The sequence below is a fragment of the Varroa jacobsoni genome, unplaced genomic scaffold (assembly GCF_002532875.2).
Source record: "Varroa jacobsoni isolate VJ856 unplaced genomic scaffold, vjacob_1.0 scaffold_548, whole genome shotgun sequence".
NCBI classification, from domain to species: domain Eukaryota; kingdom Metazoa; phylum Arthropoda; class Arachnida; order Mesostigmata; family Varroidae; genus Varroa; species Varroa jacobsoni.
In genome coordinates this window covers 98,365-119,888 of record NW_019213450.1, presented here as the reverse complement: position 1 = coordinate 119,888, position 21,524 = coordinate 98,365, and the positions used below count along the sequence as shown (strand labels likewise).

Below are 21,524 nucleotides of genomic sequence, written 5' to 3'. Positions count from 1 at the left end.
CTCCGTTCTAATATCATCGTCCGAATATTGTCAAACCGGCTATGGTAAATGTTACAGTTGTAAGAGCATTCAAAGGTCTGTGTATCAGATACCTCGGACGAAGAAACACCCCGGGGCGGAAGCTTGCATAGTTGTTTCTATAGCGCCATGAATAGCTTGCCTAGGAAAAATCTTAAGGTGCCCAGGGAAAGTCGTAGGTCGGCACGTTTCGACGGATTATCAGCTATTGGTTTCAAACACCAATTGCCGTTACAGTCCGTTTTATCGGCCAGCTCGTCATAAGTCCAGGCGTCAAGCTACCTTAATAGTTTAATGGCTGAACGTCTCTTGAGAATGATCACGTTTATTTGTGAACCACTTGCAGAAAGCAGACGAACGTTGAATGGGCCTACCGTCTTCGTATATTTTATCCAAATGATCAGATTTATTAGTTTCTCTTTAGACGTAAATATACGTTTCCGTTGGTAGTGTCTGTATGTCTGTCTATCTGATCGTAACTTTAATTTATGTCATCTCAGAGGATCGACTCGTCTCGCAGGCGTGCTATGATTCAAATTTAGAGATTTGTACTGCAATCCACATATGTATGTACGCATATATGTAGTATCAGTAATTAATAGCAGGCGTGAAGCGATGTCGAAGGCGACAGCGCGTGAGGAGATCAAAATAAACATTTGACTGTCATTTGCTTCGCTTATAAATTGTCCCGTACCCTAAGTACATCAAAGACTACGTCTGACTGCGTTTCAACATATAGCCAGCTGCGCAGATCTGCACTTCTGGTGAAAACATAAATGAAGAAAAGCTCTAGTAGTCACTGTTCGGACGTCTGTGTCCGTCTTTTCTCCGTATTCGACCGCGTCATTAACTGGCGACTCGACTGCTTCTCTGCGACAAACTCGCTTTTTGAGAGCTACGTACAAGTCACGTTCGTTTTCGAAATGCGCGCGCGGTTTCGAAATGGTCGTCTGCGGACCAGAAATGCATCCTTATTACTCACACCCTCATACAAAGCACTGTGTTAGGTAGACCTATCGCCTGAGTATTACTGCACATGCGGTATAAGATAGCTAAGTAGATCTTCGTTCATTTCTTTACGGATTAGTTCACTTCATCACTAAATCAAAGAGGTACAAATGACTGTATATGCTACGCCTTTCATTTGTCCACTAAAAAGACAGGCCAAAGCCGAAGATAAAGGACGAGGCGCAGAGGCGTGATTTAAGCAACAACAATCGTATCGCCATAACACCCAGGCGAGATAAAGAGACCATGATAAACCGCATCACATTTACTCGTATTAGGCGATAATTGCAGTTAACAAGTTTCTAGTTTTGTTCGATGGTCTTGTGGAAGCAGGCACTGGCAGATTCACCTCCTTATGTTTGTACCAGCGACTCCGCATTCGGTTGAAAAGGAACTGGGTCCCTGAAGCCGTTGCACCAAACTACTTTTGTATCTCGGCTCTCGATCTATGCACATGAACATATGTGTGCTTACGCCGTTTTTTAGGACAACGCGCGTCAGGCCCTTCAGCACTCGTTGACCGTTCCGCTTGAAGGTGAAGTGGCCTATTGATGACTTTTGCAAACGTCCTCTTGAGTACTAAACAATCAATGAACTTGAACGATAGATGGGTTATGATCACGCCATAGCGAACAGGCGCGTCGTGGTGGCGAGCTGTTGTGTTGCTGCGGACGCGATAGTTGTTGGCGTACGGCGAAAACAAAAACAACACGACTGTGGGACCAAAAAGAAGCCGCCGATGAACGAATGAATGAGTGGCGGCAACGCTGCACTGAAGATTCGTAGGTTAGCCAAGAACTAACGAGAGGTCGACGATGATAATGAAGAAGCTTGCTCCAGGGGAGCTTAATGTAGACCCCTAGCGGGGGTTGAAAGCTGACGAGAAAATGAGAGATCGAACCAATAAAGCAAGGCTGAGTAAACGAGAATGGAGAGACGAGCCGGGTTGGGGATCTGAGTGTACGAAATCAGTAAAAGTGTCTATAAAAGATAGACTAAGCGTCGGTCTACTTCACTGTTGATACACAGGTAAGGTGCAATGTTCGTTATTGAAACGGGGCATAATAAAGTAGTGCAGTGGTCGAACAGGATAATAATAACTTGGTTAACTACGGGAGCAACGATGGATCGTAAGCGACTACGATAATATGAAAGTTAAAGCGCCTTTGTATTCGGATATTTTTAAGTCGCTGAGTTCGCTATCAGCGGGCTTCTACAATGTCTATGAAAGCTAATATCGGGAATCAAGAGATCAAGCCGGGGCGATTGGAGAAGCTTTAGGCTGTTTCCACTTTAACCTGTCTACACTTTTTATGTAGCTGACTAGTTTACGTTTGCTCCCTACACAGTATTAGTTCTTTATCAAGTTAAATTCATCTGTTTCCCTCCTCAAATATAGTCAACAGTTGTTTGCGTCATGTTCAGTCTCCAGGAACTTGAAGATAACTTGGATCGAAACTTTGCGCCCTGGGTTCGGGAATATGTGATTCAAGGATTTACAAACCAACTAACATATGCTTTCACTAAAAGAATGACTCTATGTTGAGTGTTATTTTTAAATATATACACGTATAACAAACAAAGGAAAAAATATATATGATGCGCACAACAGGGAGAGAGAGGTGTGTATAGCAGTAACAAATCAGATGACGTTGTTTAGTATAGCTAACAACGCGCACTACCTACCGAGTAAGTTTACTCTGCTTAGGTCAAGTGCAGTAACTGGAACTTCTTGTCGACGGAGCAAAAACCCTTTGCCTACCGACCCGTCTTACTCATGCACACATACAGACATTCATGTTAATGTATTTACGAACTAGAGACATGGCTTCGGCTGTTGTAAGCATCAGTCGTGCCCTTCGCCGCCATCTTTAGCAAGCTATCTTTGAACATTCATCGTTTCGCCACTCGCTTTGCACTATTCATAAAGCAGCATCAACAACAGGGAAGCGACGGGACCTGAAGTCGGCGCGCAATATAAACATCCCCCTCGCCTGCACCCTGTGCTTAACCGACCACACGCCATAGACGGAATTAAAAGAACCTTGTAGAGAATTCTACGGAGAACGACAGTGGACCGAGGTTAGCGTATGGTAAGGCCATTAACTTGTAAGGGCCATGGAAGTAGTAGTGGCATCAGCATCAAAGACCTGATCAACGGCAACGTTAGTGATGACAATGGCGGCCGCTTCGCTGTAGCCGATGCGATGATGCACAGTGAAGTGTTCTATCTAGTCATATACCTAGATCTATATATATGGGTGCGCGTGTGTGCATATCGACGCCCATACAATAATCATACGGAATGAGATAGAGAAAGCTAGCAGTTGGAAGCGACAAAGCGTATCTCGCGCCCTCATTTGATCAAAATGCATCGCTGGCGTTGTGATGCGGTGGTGGCAGCAATCGTAGACCGCCCTGTACATTATTACACGGTGCAGAAAAAGGGGAGAAATCAAAGAAGGGACAATGGGGCACTAACGGCAGGAAAGAAAATTGTTAATCTTGTGTTTTGCTCCCGCCATTGTGGATGACTATACACTATGTTTCCCCTTCCCCTACCCCTGCAAGGTACATCCTCACCTTCTGACCCCCTCCCCCCCCCAACCCACATGGTAGATCGCGAGACAGCGTGCTTTCTGGTTGGTTACATCTTATTGGCGGCAGGCCTATCGCATGGCCTGTGTGCAGAATTTCGCCAGTGGAGAGAGCAGCGCCAACAACGACAACGAAAAAAGAACCGTAGCTATCGATGTTCGCGCGTGGCGTGGGTGGGACGAAAATACCATCTACTTTTGTGTAATAGTTGATATTGTTTGATTGCTGAACAAAAAAGAACGAAGCTGAAAAAAATGAACGGAAGATAGCTTTATTAGACCTCGGTGGACGCGTTGCTGTCGTCATCGATTCGCCTTTGAGTGGATGAATTTAGGACAGCGCTGGTGGGTAGACAGGAATCAAACAGCGGAAACGCTTTGTCGCCTCTCGACCAACTCGAAGGTGGCGTTCCGTTTTCGACAGCAACGGATCAAGGTCGAAACGACCATTAGAGGTTTTGCCGGGCTGATCGTGGGTCTGTTAGTCTTCATTTTGTGCATTTTCTCAGCCTATTTTGTATATCACGAAGTGACGGAGTTTAGAGTGCACCATGTTTGAGGCACCAGAGTATGCTAGTGATGCGACGACGGTAAAAAACAAGAAGTGTTTGGTCTCGGGTGGAGTACTAGTAAGTGTCGTCGTTTGATCATTCTATTTATACGCGAATACACAGACTTTCATTTGTGGTTCTTCATTATGGGCTTTCAGATGTTCAACATTTGAGTCACAAGCATTGGATGCTGACAGATAAGGTCTCTCTACCGACACTTCTTACAGCATTAATCTGAAGCTACATTAAATACCGACAAGTTAAAGGGCGAGCTGGCATACGACCCAATACCTGTCTCGTTGTAGTATTTTAATTAACAACCGATTATTTATGAAGGAGTTCGAAAAAGGATTCAAACAGCTTCCATGCATAAGAAGCAACGGTGCTCCTTATCTTCTGAATTCCTCTATCAGCATTTTACGTAGCTTCTATGAATTTTTGTCAAAGGCTTAAGTTCTAACTTACGCGCTTCATATCTCTTTTGACGTTAGACAAGCTCTTTCCATTAAGTTTTTATCTTCACAGAAGACCTGTATCAGTAAAGATCACAACTGGATTAAGTGCGTAACAAAGGCACGGAAAACGCTAAGAGTACAATGTACATAACCAATTTAGATTTTTTTATTTCAGTTCTGTTAGTTTGTGATACATAGAAATAGTTTGTGTCACCGATTCAGGATTCAGTCCTGTGATCGAAAACCCTATGCGAATTAACGAAAAATCATGCCCGTCCTGCTGAACGCATTGGCGGTCGCAACGCTTCTAAGTGGCGGCCAGAGCCGAAGAGGCATGAAAAAAGTTGCTTTTCAAATAGGTTCGTTTCGTGAGTATGCCAAATTATTCCTCGTCTGTGTAAAAGGCTTCGTTTTACTGCGCAAATACTTCAAAGTTCATTCGCAGCCCGCTTCCTTTTTCTATCCCCTTCGGCATTTAGTGATAAGCGTGAACTTCAAGCATAGGGCTATCAGCGATGCTCGAACACGATGGGTGCATAACTGGCACGTTGTCGTCGTTACCACAATGCTGTTTAGCGCAGTGCCAGTAGACACCCGAGGACAGTGACGATAGGTCCAAAGCGATAGACGCATCATCATTTGCCCCAGCACTCGTTCTCTGCCAGTATATTACGCGTTAACTCGTTAACTATAGTATATGTGGAAGCATCGAGCGAGCACCAGGTTGGGCGGCACTTGTCAGTTCTAACAGATAGCTGTACAAAAGCCTTTTACCATTACCCATGGGCCCATTACCCAGAAGAATCTACAGGATTATGTCACTGAGCAAAGCACAGCGTATTAATGGTAAAGCGGTATCGAAAAGCAAACAACGAAATTTTATAAGTAAAAGATTCCGCAAGCTTGGAATCGAGATGAGTATTTAGCAACTAAAATAGGTACATGTATAGGCTTGAAACCTCTTACAATCAACAATATATTCCACATTGTCGCCCTGGAGGTATATTTTGAGTATATACCGTTATAGTCTATGGCCATACTGAGATGTATTACACGATCTAGATGAATACAGAAACAGAAATCAGGCCGATTTAGATTAATTGAGAAACATACGTATTATTTGGAATGCGTACATTGGAGTGACTGACTGATATTTGTCCTCTCAGCTGTGCTGCTGTACTTTTTAACCTTTATCTACCTTAAAAACCTTTAGCTAATAAGCACTTTCTAATGTTTTATCTAATACTTAGGCACCTCTGTTATCAGTACCATCCTTTCGTCTTACTCGCTAGTTCCATCGGTAATTGGCATGGCTCTTCCTCCGTAGCCCGTGAACGATGAGGTGTATAGCTGGCTAGAACGGTTCAGCCGCCGCTGACTCGTCCTGACATACAGTCGTCACCTTATGACCGGTCATTTCACTAGCCAGCAGATAATCTTGGCCTGCACGGCATCCAGTGTCCTGGAGACAACCTCACCCGTTTGTTGTCTACTGGTCTACAATCCGACATTAGTTTCTCCACCGACAATATACCTTCCTGCCTACCCAGAAGACATACCTGTTGTAAGAAGGCCCAGTTGCACCAAGATAGGCTTTACGTGCGGCTTTAGGACCCCACGCCCCTACTCTGTCGTGGATAACTCTTGGATCCTGTGCACTGCGGAAAAGCAAACGGGAGGTGTTCAGGAGTCGCAGAGCAACCAACCCGACGAAGGCTGACGATTCTTCATTCAACTTAGCATCAATCTTTCGGCCTTTTTTCCCCGTTAATGAACAAGCCACATGTACGACAGATAGATAAGTTATGGTAGTTGCTAGGATAGTAACTGGATAAGGCCGTTTAATAGAGTCAGACATGATTCGTGAATGGCAAGTGAAGGCAGGGAAGAGATGGCAACATTCGCTTACCCCATTTCTTGCTGGGCTCGTTCGTTAGAGCTGAAACCGCCACCAAATGTAACCGCTGGATATCATGCTGGCCGGAAGGGGGTCATGCATTAGTGAAAGCCAAACCAGTATACGCAATTAGAGTACGGATGGATACGCTTCTATCACATATGCGCATGTGCCCTAGGATTGGCGCCACAAATCATTAAGACGGCTACCGCTACCTAACTTTCTTCATCTTGAGTCTTCTTACCCACAGACAAATGGATATCGGGACGGAAGGATGGCCGTGACAGCTGAGAGGAGCCTTCAACAAGCGCGCTTGTTTAAAATTGGATTTGTATGTGTTTTTGGGACATCGTTATGTTAACCATATAATGATGTCATGGTGCTTAATGCTATTCATTGTTCTTCGGACTGGTTACACCATTAGGTCCAGCGACGCCATTGGCACACGCTTAAAATGACGTTTTGACTGTTTCTCCGATAACTACAAGCCACTACTTGGCCTCAATTGTGCGTCAACGTCCTGCGTGAACGTCAAATCGATGTATAACTCTCAAACAGGGACGATATCGACTAAACGTCAAGCGTAAAGGCGAACGCATAACTTTTCCAATTAAACAACCATTTAATTGGAAAAAGTATAAAACTTAACCAATTAAACAGCATTCAAGCCAACGAAAAGTAAATTCCTCTCGAACGCTACAGCTCTATAGGTGGCAAAGCGCGATGGCACCCCAAGCGATGAACTTAAGCCTCTACGCGACAACGAAGTACGCGTCCGTTAATTTTCGCTGCAACATTCGTTGACTAATCGAGTGTCTACTAATTTGTAGGAAAGAGAATTTCAACAATATATTGAATTAATTTGCAATTAAATGCGTTGCCTGATATTGAATTGAAGAGCTAGAACATTGTCCAGTTAACGAGCTCTAATACGTATAAGCAGAACCGGCCTAAAAAAGGCCAGGGCAAAAGTAATTGCGATAACGCCATTGATAACGAGCGACACCGCCGCCGCTGTTGCGGGCAGCGGAACGGGGCGTGTCGCCCCGTTCCGTTGTCCGCATCATCACTGTGTACACAAACGAAAATGTCAAAGTTGGTTTAATGACGCAATGACACAAATTGTAAATGTTTTTATCAGATCAACGGGAAAAATCAATTTTATCAATATATCGGTTTTCAATCGTTTATATATATATATATATATATATATATATATATAGCGTTCGAAAAGACGGAAAATGGCAGGCGTGCTGATGCGCAGTTAACAACAGTAGTAATGTAAAAGGGACTTGCTAGCCTAAACTGTGTTAATGACAAGTAGAAAAACGTATCCCTTAAAAAGATTCCATGATCATATGTTGTCTTCAGTAAAAACGCAGTCTATCAAAAGTACCAGCCATCTATGGCCATAGCTGAGCTTATTTGATCTACCGCTAGGTTATTCCCCCCCCCCCCCCCCGCCAGGGGCATGTCAAGTTAAAAAAAATTTAGAGACACTGGTACTTCTCGAAGTGTCTGCGTGTCGACTCCTGATCGCATTGGGTTGGGGTTATGGGGTCAGTCCGAATGACAGCTATGAAAGTCTTCCTTCTCTCTACACCAGACAAGCTAACAGGTAACTATACTTCCAAATTAATTAGGACATCTTCTGGTAGATTAGTTAGAAGTTAGCTTGATGGAAATTGCTGTCGAATAACTACTGTCAAGTTAGTTTTGCTTGCCAGAAGCAAGCTACTTGTAGCACGTTATACGAATTTGGTACCAAACGCAATAATTGCCCATGTGTAAGATTTCCAAAAACCAAGACCATTTACTAAAAAAGTTCGTAGAACTGCATTAAATAGTAGATCCATGAAGAACATCTTCACGTATTTTCTAGAACACTTCCCTGCAAAGTCTCTTTTATCTACATGCTGTGCTGTGCCTCAAGTAACGACCGGGCGTCTGTCTGTTTTTGAAATGTACAGAGTCAAACCTCTCCATCAGAAACTTTTCATTGCTCTAATGCATTGTTGGATTGCTAAATATAAAATTGCCATGCGTTTACTCTCTTTTCAGTTTCCACAGTTTGTATACGCCGCAATTTAGCCGTTGTCTATTTTTGTAAGGTAGATATCTGGTTTTCGAGACCAATGCATTATGTACAAATGCATCTTCGCTTCCTTCTGCCGCGAGGCTTTGATTGAATTCGATACTTCTTCAATCAGTCAGACTGACGATAGCTAGACTCGTCTGCAAAGAGCGGGCCCGAGATCGCTGGCTAGACTCTGTCTCGTGAGCGATTCCGCCAAATAGCAATGACCAACGTAACATCGATCGCGTGAGAGATATGGTCCACTCACCAGTAGAACAAGGAATTAATGCTAAGTAGGGACGCTACAAGAATGCAGAGAACAATAATGAAAGAAGACCTCTGAGCGATAAAGTAATTGATAATACCTGAATTGTGGGTTGGTCAGCTCTCAGCCAGTTGCTATCTATGACTTCTTCTCCGCAGCGTCTGAAGCTGCTGTAAGTGAGCCGATGATCGGATAGTATGCAAATGAAGTCCATTCGTCATATCTTACGCTCGACCTCTGATCCAATCTTGGCCAGTGATCAATTCAGGATAGATGCAAGAACGGAAAAAGCAAGAATTTGCTGGAAAAGCAGTACCGAAAAAAGTAGATGAACCGTTCACCGGGCACCAGCATCGATCAGGCTAGAAATGGAAGAGGAGCAAGCACGGTGATGGGTCGCTGCGGAAAGCCTTTTCAAGAAGCACAAAATTGTGGCCTATCCTTTTGTACTTTTCAAGGATTTGGTACGGGTCCGCCTGAAACGACTGAATGCCTTGATTCTAATCATCGACTTACTCTGTCTATCAGCTTTACTCTATTGATTAAAGATCATCTGTTGGCTAACCATTACTTAGTTATCTTCTATCTAACTAGATGGCACATAATCGGGTAATACGGTTCTGCGTAACGTGCATATCGGCTGGAGCATTTTTTGAAGATAAACAGCAAATTCAGCCCTCGTCCATTTCCAGTGCGGTTCTTTCATGTTATACTATAAGAGTTATGCTTCATTGCGTGCCCTAACGTAAGCCTTGCGCATTTAGAGTTGAAGCTTTATGCATTTTTTGATGCGCGACCCTAAAAAACTATCGACTCTGTGTCATATACGTTTCAACGGCCCCAATGCACGTCGCTCCCTATTTTCTGGAGGCCTCATTCTCTCCTACGAAACTGAGGACCAACAAGAAGATCCTGAAAGCAAACTTTCCGGCCCTTCCGCTCCTGCGCAATACCTTGTATATAGATGATTCACGATTGAAGGCGAAGGTACGATTAGCGGTGAGTTCAAATGGAAAAACACCACAAATTATAAGATAAACATACAATGCAAAAGGTGCTTTATTTAATCGAATAACTGTCACGGAACTTCGATGCTACGTTTTACGCGAGTACCCTCGCTACTGACTGGTAGAGTTGAGCCTTATCGGGCAAACAGACCGGATGAGTGTAACCTTCGCCGCCAGTGTTAATATATTGCCAAAGCAATATTATGTAGGTTACTGTACTAAAATAAATACTGGAAATGGTCAAATAGCAAAAGTTGTACCTACCGTAAGAAAACATAGAACAGGATAACAGCAGTTACAGACACCTTACGGATCGAATGCTGCAGTCTGGCCTTGTTCTAAGCATCCGTAGGGGTACACGGTACTCTGAATGAGAAAAATGAAAAATGTTCGCAAACGTGGCGAAAAGACAACACAGTCCAATGGAAATAAGCATACAAACTTTGACTCGGTACTAGCTTCACCGGTGCATCTGCTACGGCCGTAATTACAGACCCTGCAGTCGTACGTTGTTGACGCCAACAGCCAAAGCGGCGCTTACCACGGCGAACGTTGGCACCGCCTACTCAATAACCTCAATGACAGCGAGCAATCAAATGCAAAAAAATCAAGATAATAGCCTAACTGTTCGGCGTCATTCGATTGTATAGACGGGACATGGCCAAACAACACGAAGCCGATTGCCAGCAAACGTGCAAAGGCATCACCATGTACTGCTATCACCTGTACACGAGGCAACGATAACCACTGAACCAGCAGTTACAACAACAGGGAGCTTTGACATCTTTGTCGATGCTTGGTCGTTCTAATCCCAGCCCCAATCCGAACGCCAACGACGCACGAGAAGAATAGCACGGGGCATGCCCTAGCAGCTGCAGCTTTCAGCGGCGATCGAAAACACGCCGACGGCGGTTAGAAAGGGGTCTAGCAAAGCTAGAACGTCTAACAATGATAGCTACAGTGGCGCTGTAGCAGAGCAGCGGAGACAAATGCAAACTGCAACGGAGCTGATGGCAATGTCATTGCAAATATGAAAAAAAGGTTACAACGCTGGAAGAAACGAACACATAGAATGCAGAGTGAACATACGCCGTATACGAATAGGCGTTCTCATACGCAGATATGTAAATGCTTACAAGAAACCACCGTGCTCCACCGATGACGTAGAGGGGAGCAACTCGAGCGCCCTCTGTTATTTTTATGTCTCTGACTCCTTAATGCAGAGTGATCGTTCAGCTAGCCGAGCAATCAACGTAAGTTGCCAGCTGTACAAGGAAGATGGCGTGTAGAACAAGAAGCTAAGGAAGAAAACGTTAGCGGGCGGCCGCTTAATAAATAAATGATATGGTAGAGGAACGCTAACTAGCACCGTGATCAGTGAGTCTGGACATCGTCAAATGGAAATTTTGCGCTAGTTAATCATCTTCAAACTATCACAGAACAGCAGCGAGACTGATCATTTATTTGAAAACGATTTCAGCTTCTTCTTCTTCTTCTTCTGTTCGCTCTCGATACAATCTTCGTTTAAAGAGTGCTTCAGCACGACGAAAGTAGTGATCCGTATCACGATTTGTCGTTGCGGATCTTTTGTACACTGGGCACGACATAGAGCATTAGTTTTGATGAATGAATTATTTACTACGACTTACGAACATTTTAAATAAGCCAGACAAAGATGTATGACTGAAATGAAAGACAGAAGAAAATGAAAAAACTGAAAATATGAACACCTTAGATTGTAGCACGGCGTAATGCCGCATCTTGCCCTTTTTAACCCTAAACAACTGTTCACATTAAAAATAGCTGCTAGAATATATATTAGAACCAAATTTTCCAGTGCGAGAGTGCGTTTATCAAACATAGTCAGAGCATCCTGGAATTGGATTCTATGTCACATCATATATATGTATATATGTTTTTCAAACAATGATTTAATAAAACAGCTAATAAATCATACAATAAACGCTTTCTCATTGCTCGTGCTACTAATACCATACCTCTTCACGTACGAAACCTTAATAACCTACGAGAGCCTAGTAACCCTTTTTAGGGTTAAGTAATTCCAAATGGTTCTCATTTGTAACCTAAAGTAACCTGTTCGTATCTTCGGTTACAGATGTGGCAAGACATCGAAAGCGTATTGCTTGGGGACGGCGGCCAGTCGACCCATGAAGCTCGACAGCAGCGGCTTGCCGCTCAGCAAAACCTTCGCAATATGCTTAGCTCGTATAATCAAGGTTCAGTATCGGAACGTGTCGTCTATGCAACGCCAACCTCATCGTCGAACAGCATTCACTCACCCTCGTCCGACAAAAACATCAAAATTGAGTTCTTCACCGCGACACATCCGCCCCATCCCGAACCTGCACACCCTCAACCACCGGGACCTCCTGAAGCGTTGGCCTACCCGACTTCAGCACCATACCCTCATCGGTATCATCATACCCATCATTCGCATGGGATAGTCCAACCACCTCAGCATCACACAGCGGCTCACCTACCAACAACGTTGGAATCACACCATCTTGATCATCATCACCCCGAATCCAACGGTAGCGTGAAGTCTGAACCTGATCGAAGTTCCTCAGTGGCGCTAGCAGCAGCAACCGCAGCAGGAACAGCTGCTGGCCCAAGAGCATACCACCACTCACCGAGTCCGACCAGTCCCGATTATTACCAGCACCAATGGGGCTTTTATAGTGGGCCATCGGACGAATCTACAGCGAATCCCGACCAGCATCCAAGTGGAAGCGGGGGCGGAAATAATTCTTACCCGTTAGTTCATGGCCTGAATCGATTCTACCGACCGCAACGACCTTATGCCCCAGTTGGGGGACGAATCCCTTCACCACATCTTCGGCAGGACATACCGCAGACGATTATTCCCGATCAGCTCGAGCCACCGTTGTACGGCATGGCGCACATGTCCATGGGAGCTATGGGTCCTATCGGGGCATTACCTGGTTCGCCAAAGGTTACAGGAAAACGGGGTCGAAGAAGTCGGAACGGCCCCAAAAAGATCACCATCCATACATGTAGCTATCAAGGTTGCATGAAGACATACTCGAAAAGTTCTCACCTCAAGGCGCACCTTCGTACTCACACCGGCGAAAAACCGTACATGTGCAATTGGAAGGGCTGCGGTTGGAAGTTTGCTCGCTCGGACGAGCTGACCCGACATTACCGAAAGCACACAGGAGATCGGCCATTTCAGTGTCGGCTCTGTGAACGGGCCTTTTCGAGATCAGACCATTTGTCTTTGCATATGAAGCGACACACGGAAATGATGTGATTGCACAAAATTATTATACAACGCAGCAAATCCAGTAGAGATCAGTCGCCATCGAGGATTATTCCAAGCTGGCGGCTGCTAGGCCTTTGACAACATCGCTGTGTATATATAGCGGGAGGTCGTGTCGATCGGTTCGGGTGGCGTCTACAGCCTTTCATGGAAACGATGCTAAATGCGTCATACAACTCTGAAAAAGGTGATATATTTGACTTAATATTTTGGGTTTTTTTTTTTTAAATATTACAATCTCGCCATTTTACATAAGTGGGGTTTGCATTTAGGCTATAATAATAATAAGGAGAAGAAGAAGAAAAGATGTATCGATTACTGCTAAATATATAATGAAGCTAATAAATTTGAGCCTTATAAAGGAGCGTTCGAGCCTTCTAGACCACAACCAATTTCAAACTGCAGATAAAAAAATGTCAGCGCACAGTACCTATCATGAGGTATAATAAGTGTTGTCTTCTAATTTACTTGCCCTTTAAAAACATATAAATTTTTAATTAATCGCTGCGTCTTTACATGTAGCGCTGTGTCAAATTTGTCAAAGTACACCGATTTTTTGCCGATGAAGAAGTTTTTTTTTCATTGCATGCCATCGTAAATTGTCTCCATGTTTGAATAGAACACTGAAACTCTCCAGTCTGAAACTCTGAGAACTTAAACACAAAAAATGGACATCTCAATTGTAAAACGTGTCCATTGACGATATCCGCAGATTTCTAGGAGCAAATATGTTAATAATTACGCTAGAAAAAAAAAAGAAAAAAAACTATTCTGTCGGCTAGAAAAACAATGTTAAAGCAGTGAAAAACAAAGTTTATGTTTTTTTGCATTATTCAATTTTGGTACTTGTCTATTTCCTTTCGAAGGAAACCACCGCCATTATCTATATCAAGTTATCGACGTTAAAAAGATCGATTCGTTCGATTGCTATAAAAGTACGAGATACAAACGCTTTAGAACCGTCTGTTTCTCTACGACGAGAAGGACGACGACGATAGGCCAAATAAATGGCCGATCAGGGCGAGCAAACGCCAAGAGACGTGAAAGCGCAAGCATGGAATTGTCGCTTCTGTTGTATCGCGTTAGAAATTCGGGCAAAGCGCTACCAAGGCTCGCATAGGAGCGCCGATGGAAATGTAGTAGAATGAGACATTTTCTATTTGCCCCAAAGCTTTCTGCTGCGCCAGTCCAAACAGGACGTACAGCGCAGCACAAGGACAGCACTGGCGATGAAAAAGGGAAGTAGTCAAGTATTTACGTGACAACTAAATATAATATTAAGGCTCTGTACTCTCTGATGCGTCCGCCGCAACAGCAGCTATGTCAGTGACTGCGCCAAAAGGGACGGAGTTAGCATCCCGTCTTCTCGATGTCGATGAGCACTTCGCCAGGTCATAAAGATCTTACTCTGCTGGCAGACGGGGTTGCTGGCGGCAGCTCCATAGGAGAGCGAGTCGGATAGTGAGCCAGGTACTCCAGCAGCATTTGCCTAGTCGGTGCAGTTAGCCACGTAGCTTTGCAGATAGGGGCAAGCAAATGTGGACCGCCCCACCGACCGATCAGCGAGGTCGAAGATGGCAGCTCAAGCCTCCTATTGTTGATGTGGCGACAGCGACTGACTCTGCTGCAGGGTGTCAGCGAAAGCCTGCTGTTTGGGGGGTCGGATGGTGTCTAGCCGGTGCTGTTAAGAGCAGAGCAGATGAGGCTAGGGGGTTCCGCAAAGCGAAAGGATCCGTAGGGATCATCTGGGTGAGTGTACAGCGACGGTACAATGACTAGGGGATAAGTGGCGGCAGAACCCGACCGTTCACCGGCACCGGGCACTTCGTTAAGATGACGGGTCCAGGGGAGGAAGAGAAACACATTGCCGTTCAGCCCTGGTAATGTCTGCTAGCTACACGCACTCTGACGTACGCGCACACTCGTGATTTCCCCTTCTCTTCAAATGGGGACAAGGAAGACCTTCGAAGCCTCCCACTTCAGCAGGCGGCGGCGGCAGCAGCAGTAGGAACGAGAGCATGAACCCGTGCCGTCGTTGTCCTCTCCCTATCAGACTTGTCGATACCCCACTGCCTTACAACGACGCGCGGCGAGCTGATCGAAGGGCATCGGCTATTTCTTTGCCCACCAGATAGCACCGTTTCGTTCGTTCGTTCGTTCGTTCCTCTCTCTCACTCTTTTATTCTTTCTCTTTCGGTTGATTCACTACCCCTACGAGCAGTAGTAGCGGCGACGGACTCCACCCATGCCCTACTGAAACTCCCGAAGGATGTTTTGGGCGCGGGCAGCAGCGCTTATTATATGAGGGCTGCTGATTTTAGGGAACTAAGGGGCCGAAGCTATGAAAGCACGGGCCGCGGGCGGAGGGAGCGCGCTAACAAAGACTGGGAAAGGGGCGGACTTAAAAAGTAGAAATCAATTTGGTTCTCCCAGAGCCCGCGGCCGCGGCCTTCGCCGACGCCGGCATCGACATAACGGGCGAAAAAAGAACGAAGTTGTGCCCCACTCCCGACGTCGACTAAAGGCTCGTTGCTGCTAAGGTCGCTGCTGCTAGCTTTGCGCTGCCCTTGCCTAAGGCTCAACGCTCAGCAAATGAAGAGGTACGCGACTGATGCGAATCACAAAAAAAAAATTGGGAGGCAGAGAGAACAATAAAATGTAAGAAAGAAAGACAAGACAGAAACAACGATCGAAAAATAGAAAAAAAATGCAATGATCTGATAAATGAGGCAACTGTTTGAGGCGAGTTCACAATCTAGAAGATGTCGATAACCCAAGTTTGCCCGACACCCAGAAAACCATAGTTAAGGTAAATGGCAAAGCTAGCTACAAATCATAATTGTCATGCTTTTTTTTCGCAATCATCGACTCCACGAGCATCCGATGATCCATTGGAACGAATCTTGCTGGAACAAGTTTACGTTTGTTGCATTTTAGCTAATACTAGTCGACATATTTAATTAATGAGTAAATTAGCTTATTGCCAGCTAAAAATTTCTCTTAACTATTTGCTATTGAGAATCGGCATTTTCGACTATTTACGCACAGATTTATATAAACAGCCCACGAACCCACGCAACCGCATTCATACCCACCGTTAATTCGAGTGACGCCTACTCGTAGGCGGGCGAACCATCGACCAAGTTAAACGTTCCGGCATTTTGTCCGCCTTATGTTCGTTATATACTATTTTTAGGGCCCATAATAATAATAATACTTGAATGGATAAATTTAGATTTTTGCTCGTCGAATTTGACTGATATGTAACAATCCATCTATAGGACATGTCGGTGCGCCTGAGACCGCAGCAGAGGGATTCATGAAGTCGACTTTATGGTCAGCCATATGATCGGAGCGTCCATTATTTATGTCAATGTCAGCCCGTTATACGATACGCTCCCTATGATCCGTTGGCCTCTCGCGGTTCTATAGAATACGAATGTACCCCCACTGAACATTTTCGTATAGTCCAAAAACGAGCACAAACTGGACATGAGAAAACGCTGTAGAAGTTATCGTAAGAAAAAGAAAAGTAATTATTTTTCTTATTATCGATTTAAACCGATTTAGATGGTTCATACGTCAAGTAAATGAGGTAGAGTCAAGTTCCATCAGGCAGACTGCTGGCTCCCGACCATCGCGAAACGAAACGCGTGTCTCTGAATGGACCTACTCTACGACGTATCAGCAGACAAATTCGTCACCCACTACGCTCTCACGGTGACAAACGGCGTGTAGCTAGCGGCGATGAGGCATCGGAAGCTTTTTGTGTCCACCTGCAAAAGCCCACTTATCGATATTGTCAGATTTTTCTATTAGTCAGCAAGGTTAACTGGCTGTGATAGCGTATATAGTACACCACATGAAATCAACTGATTTGGCATGAATCAATTTAACTGGGTCGTGGGAGCCTAGTGGGAGGGCCGACTTCACGATGCAGGGCGAAGCAGCTCGAAAAACAAAAAGCGAGCCGGCACTGTTTCGAATTGCAGACAACACTGAACAAATTGCGAATTGGCGAGTGGTACAAATATCATCACTGGCAATGCGCTACATCGATTTTTCACTATCTACAAAAGACACGCTTAACCACAACCGCTAAGGCTATCTTGTGTCTTGTATGGCTACCTGTCTCGGTAGGCCGCAAAACAATAAATGACCTTCAACATTCACGATCGTCGTGATCTGGGTGCTTTGAAGGCGGGCATTTGCTCATCTGTCAAAATGGAGTTAACTCCGTCTATGACAACAAACGACACAACTTTTAGACAATAAAGAGAATAGAACACAGTTTTCATATTTACTGAGCGCTTGGGTCTTTTTTGCACGCTCAATGGCGGGTGTCACAGACCTGCGGCGATGACGGGGCTCGGTGCGACCGATCTGTCAGGCGTGGGGTCCGTGCATCCTTTTGAGACTTTGTATAGCATTCGATTAACTCTGAGGCAGCAAGCAACCCGCCTTCATCAGAGCATCTGCTTCAATCCAGTCGCGCGTCAATAGAAGCGATAGCATCTCAACAGGCAAAAGATTAGAACGAAGAGCCTCGGTAACGGGAGAAGCCAACGTTTGGATCGTTCTTCGTCGAGGGCTTCCGGTAGTGGAAGCTTACGCGCGGCTGTAAGCGGCCCGCTAGCGCGAAACGATGGGAAATCAAAAGTTCGGTTCTGACTGATTTCAGCTAACTATGTTGTCCATTTCAATAGCGTTGATGCGCCCAGCCAGCAACGACCGTGTGTCCCAAGCCTGTCACATATTTCGCATCGGTTCGTCCAAGTTTCAACAACCATTCTAACACATTGTTAACCATTTGTATATTAGCTGTCTACCTTGAGACTACACCGAGTTGTATCAACCAAATCAGCGAAGGCAATATATTTTGTATTTCATTGACCTTGTTTGCCCCACTGCAGGCAAACAGGTAGCTACCTATCTTCAGCCAGTGCTCCGTCATCGCTGTCGGTTAGCGAGCGGTAAACTGGGAAAGATCTCCAGGCCTACTTTCCACCCGACAGTTTTCTTAAAGTGTTCTCCTAGCGTTTCGTGTAGCGAGTCACGTACGACAAATTGAAACAGTGTCGGAGCTGATTAAGCTGGCCTCGACCAATGAAGTAACACTGGCCGCAATAGGCCGCTAATCCGTAGCGATTCGGACGACCGGAAGATCGTCAACGTCGGCAACTTTTCACTATTCAGCTTCCTATTAAAAAAAAAAAAAAAAAAACAGCTTGTTTCTTTCAACGTTTCAATATGATAATCTGGTTGAATAAGGATCTTAAGCTTGCACTATAATCTCACGAACTTTTCCATAATTACGAATCCACAATCTGTTCGATGCTTACCTCAATTATTTGCAGAGCTTACTGAATTTATTAAGTCTGTCGGTATAATGAGATGACACTATAATCTTATGACTTTTCTTTATTAACTTAGTTCAACGCTATTTTTCAGTAAGGTCATATCTATTTCTAGCTCGCCATTTTTACTGAGAGTTTTTCTAATCAATCTGCTGCTGATTTCAGGTTCGCCAGCTGAGAACATGGAAGGTGTAGAACGTAAGATCAAAACTACCTCAGCCATCGATTTACAGATCAACTCATGTATACTGATTTCATTAGCGGATTTCCTAAACATCTAATGATATCCTATTGGGTGGTGTGAGAGCGGCTTTTGCAAACAAGCGTTAGATAGTTAACCTAAGCGTAGTGGTGGTCGAAAATAACTGAACCTAATGTTACCTATGTTAATGGTAACTTAATAGAACTATGTTACCAAACACGCGTTCGTCCACTCACTATATATATATATATATATATGATTAGGTTTGAAATCTATAAATGTAATTTTTCTCGGTGATACGGACCTTTTCGAAGATAGCAAGCTTCCAAATGAATCCTCTTGCTATATAAGAGGAGATCATAACTGTAAGTTATAACCTCTAACCAAAGTTGCACAATGTGAAGTTTGGAAATTCCCACTATGTCACAGTTGACATTAATTGGTTTCTATATGTTGATGTTGTAAAAAGAATCATTTTACGGTCAATATAGTATCAATCGCATGAATTTTCCACGATTTATTGACGGCATAGCTTTTTTTCAATTCAATTTTACCAATGGCCTATTTGCCCCCTTAAATAAATGGCGGGAATCTAAACATATCTATTTATAATTAACTCGCACAGATGGACCTCGTATAGGCGGGAGAGAATCACGTGCTATTAGTGCGGATCAGCCGACGAACTTGCCAACGCGTGACCTTTCGGCTGGAACTTCGAAAAGTGTTTGTCTATTGGCCGATGTCACTCCTTGAAAGAATTTCCCAGCAACATCAGTATTGTCCTGTAGCAATATTTGTCTGATACGTCATGTCATTAGACTCTTTCAGCCCAAGTGAAGGAACCATATCTGAATTCTGCCCTCGATGGGTCTGTACAGGCCGTGTATTGTGCACACAGATGCGCTGAAAGAAGCTCAATCGTATTAGAAATTGACATGAGTTTGTCAGTGAAAAAATAGGTTGTGAGGTCAGCCATCTTGGAGCTAGCTAAAACAAACTCTACGGCTGAAAACAAATAGATGTTTTCTATCTGCTATTACTCTATAGCACTGTAGACAATTCTGTAGAATAATTTATCTTCTAACCACTTGTCTCTTAGATATCACTCTGTTGTACAATGAAGATCATTGACGGCTCGAGATATTTTAGAGAACAATGTCCGTCCATAGTGCAGCCGGAGAAAATAATTGAAAATTAGTGCAATTGAGAGGTGCGTGAAGCTCAGATAAGGCAGTATAGTGTTTACATGAATAATAAAACGTATATATGTTACTATATGTGCTGATGATGACGACACGCTGTTTCTGAAAAACTTAACCGGCAAAAAATCGCAAGATATTTTGCATCTATAATTAACAAGAAGTAGTGTATAGTAGACATCGGATAATTTTGCTATTTCCCTCTCAATTTTTTCTTCAGAAGAAAAAAATATGGAAGCATAAAGATGAAAGCGTTCCAGTCCTGCTCACATGTATCGAACTGAACGTTGAGCGTTTTTTGGCTATTAAAATACGATGACGATGGTGACTGTTATTGATATTGTCATTGTATGCAGAACACCTTTCGATAAATAATCATATAGATCGTGTATGTAAACATGCGGTTGTACAGAGAGAGGCATGCAAAAAATGAACCGTCGGGTCATTTGTTACATAATTAGATGGATAAAATAAAAAGAGTGATAATATAATAATTTGAAAATAAATACGTGTCTTCTGGTAAGAAGTTTACATTCAAGAACATTTTTTATCTTTAGAAGGCTAGGTCCTATGGATGTACCCGGTTTTGGGTACCCCTTAGATCAGTGATACAATTTTTCAAAAAGCTTACTCTAAAAATAGGATGAAATGTTATGATGGTTTCTGGAATTTTATTATGCAAAATTCGGATAGCTTAGCACGTCAGCGAACCGCTGGCAACTGTTTACCACTGTGCCACTGGCAAATAGTACTCTATCGATTTATAATTATTTAATTCAAGTAGTATCAGGTGCAGCGCATCGATGTGCACCATATGCGTTCCCTTTTTTTTTGTAACCCAGGCTCAGATAAGGAACCTTGAGCTGAGCTTTAGTGAGGAAGGCATCTAATCGTTAGATAAACACTAACTAAGATGGCGTTCAAATAATATTAAGGCCGGCGCTAGCTATATCTAAATTTTGAAAGCTGGCAATACGATACACTGAAGGAGTTCAGGTCAGTTGTCACGTGCAGGTCTCAATTTCGAAAATAATCAGTCTGTAGCCTATTGCACGCATTCATATAGTGCGTGGCGTTCTGCGCGCATCTGCAGACGCACCGATTCACCGCTGGAACGATTGCATTTTTCGAAATAGTGCCACCGAAAAATGAATGGACGCATATACATCGATCGGCAGTGTTATCCATCATATCGAGCATCTATTCGGATCTGTCGGCAACGCTCGGTACCGATCAATTCTAAACTTTCATCCCCGAGTAGTGCGGCCGCTGTCTCGATCTGATAGTTCTATAGCAGTATGGAAACACACAGTTGGAAAGGTGTCGGCAGCGGCCAGGGGATCATCGCTAGGTTTAGGGGAATTTGAAGGGTTGAAACTATTTGTAAACTCCGTGAGAACCCCACGCTATGGCGTTCTATGCTCGAGTAAACTTTGCCTTATAGACTCATTGGGCTTAGCGGCAGTGTTGGTCGTTCAGCGCAATCATATGCAAATAGACCCAGCTCACAGCTTTCTCTTCTTGTCTCTTTCTCTCGTTTTCTCTGTCGCAGCTGTCGAGGAGGCTATACGCCCTGAAGTGGCAAATGCG

General features: G+C 44.0%; 1 protein-coding gene across 1 annotated transcript in view; it reads left to right on the top strand.

The window, feature by feature from the left end:
- The window catches only part of LOC111261349 (uncharacterized), a 68,125-nt gene that overhangs the window by 25,186 nt on the left and 21,415 nt on the right, over nt 1–21,524 (top strand). The window contains exons 2-3 of the mRNA XM_022834783.2: nt 11,992–13,363; nt 18,699–18,731. Of these exons, the coding sequence (XP_022690518.1) occupies nt 11,992–13,167 (1,176 nt within the window). The 3' untranslated portion in view covers nt 13,168–13,363; nt 18,699–18,731. The remainder of the gene's footprint in view (nt 1–11,991; nt 13,364–18,698; nt 18,732–21,524) is intronic.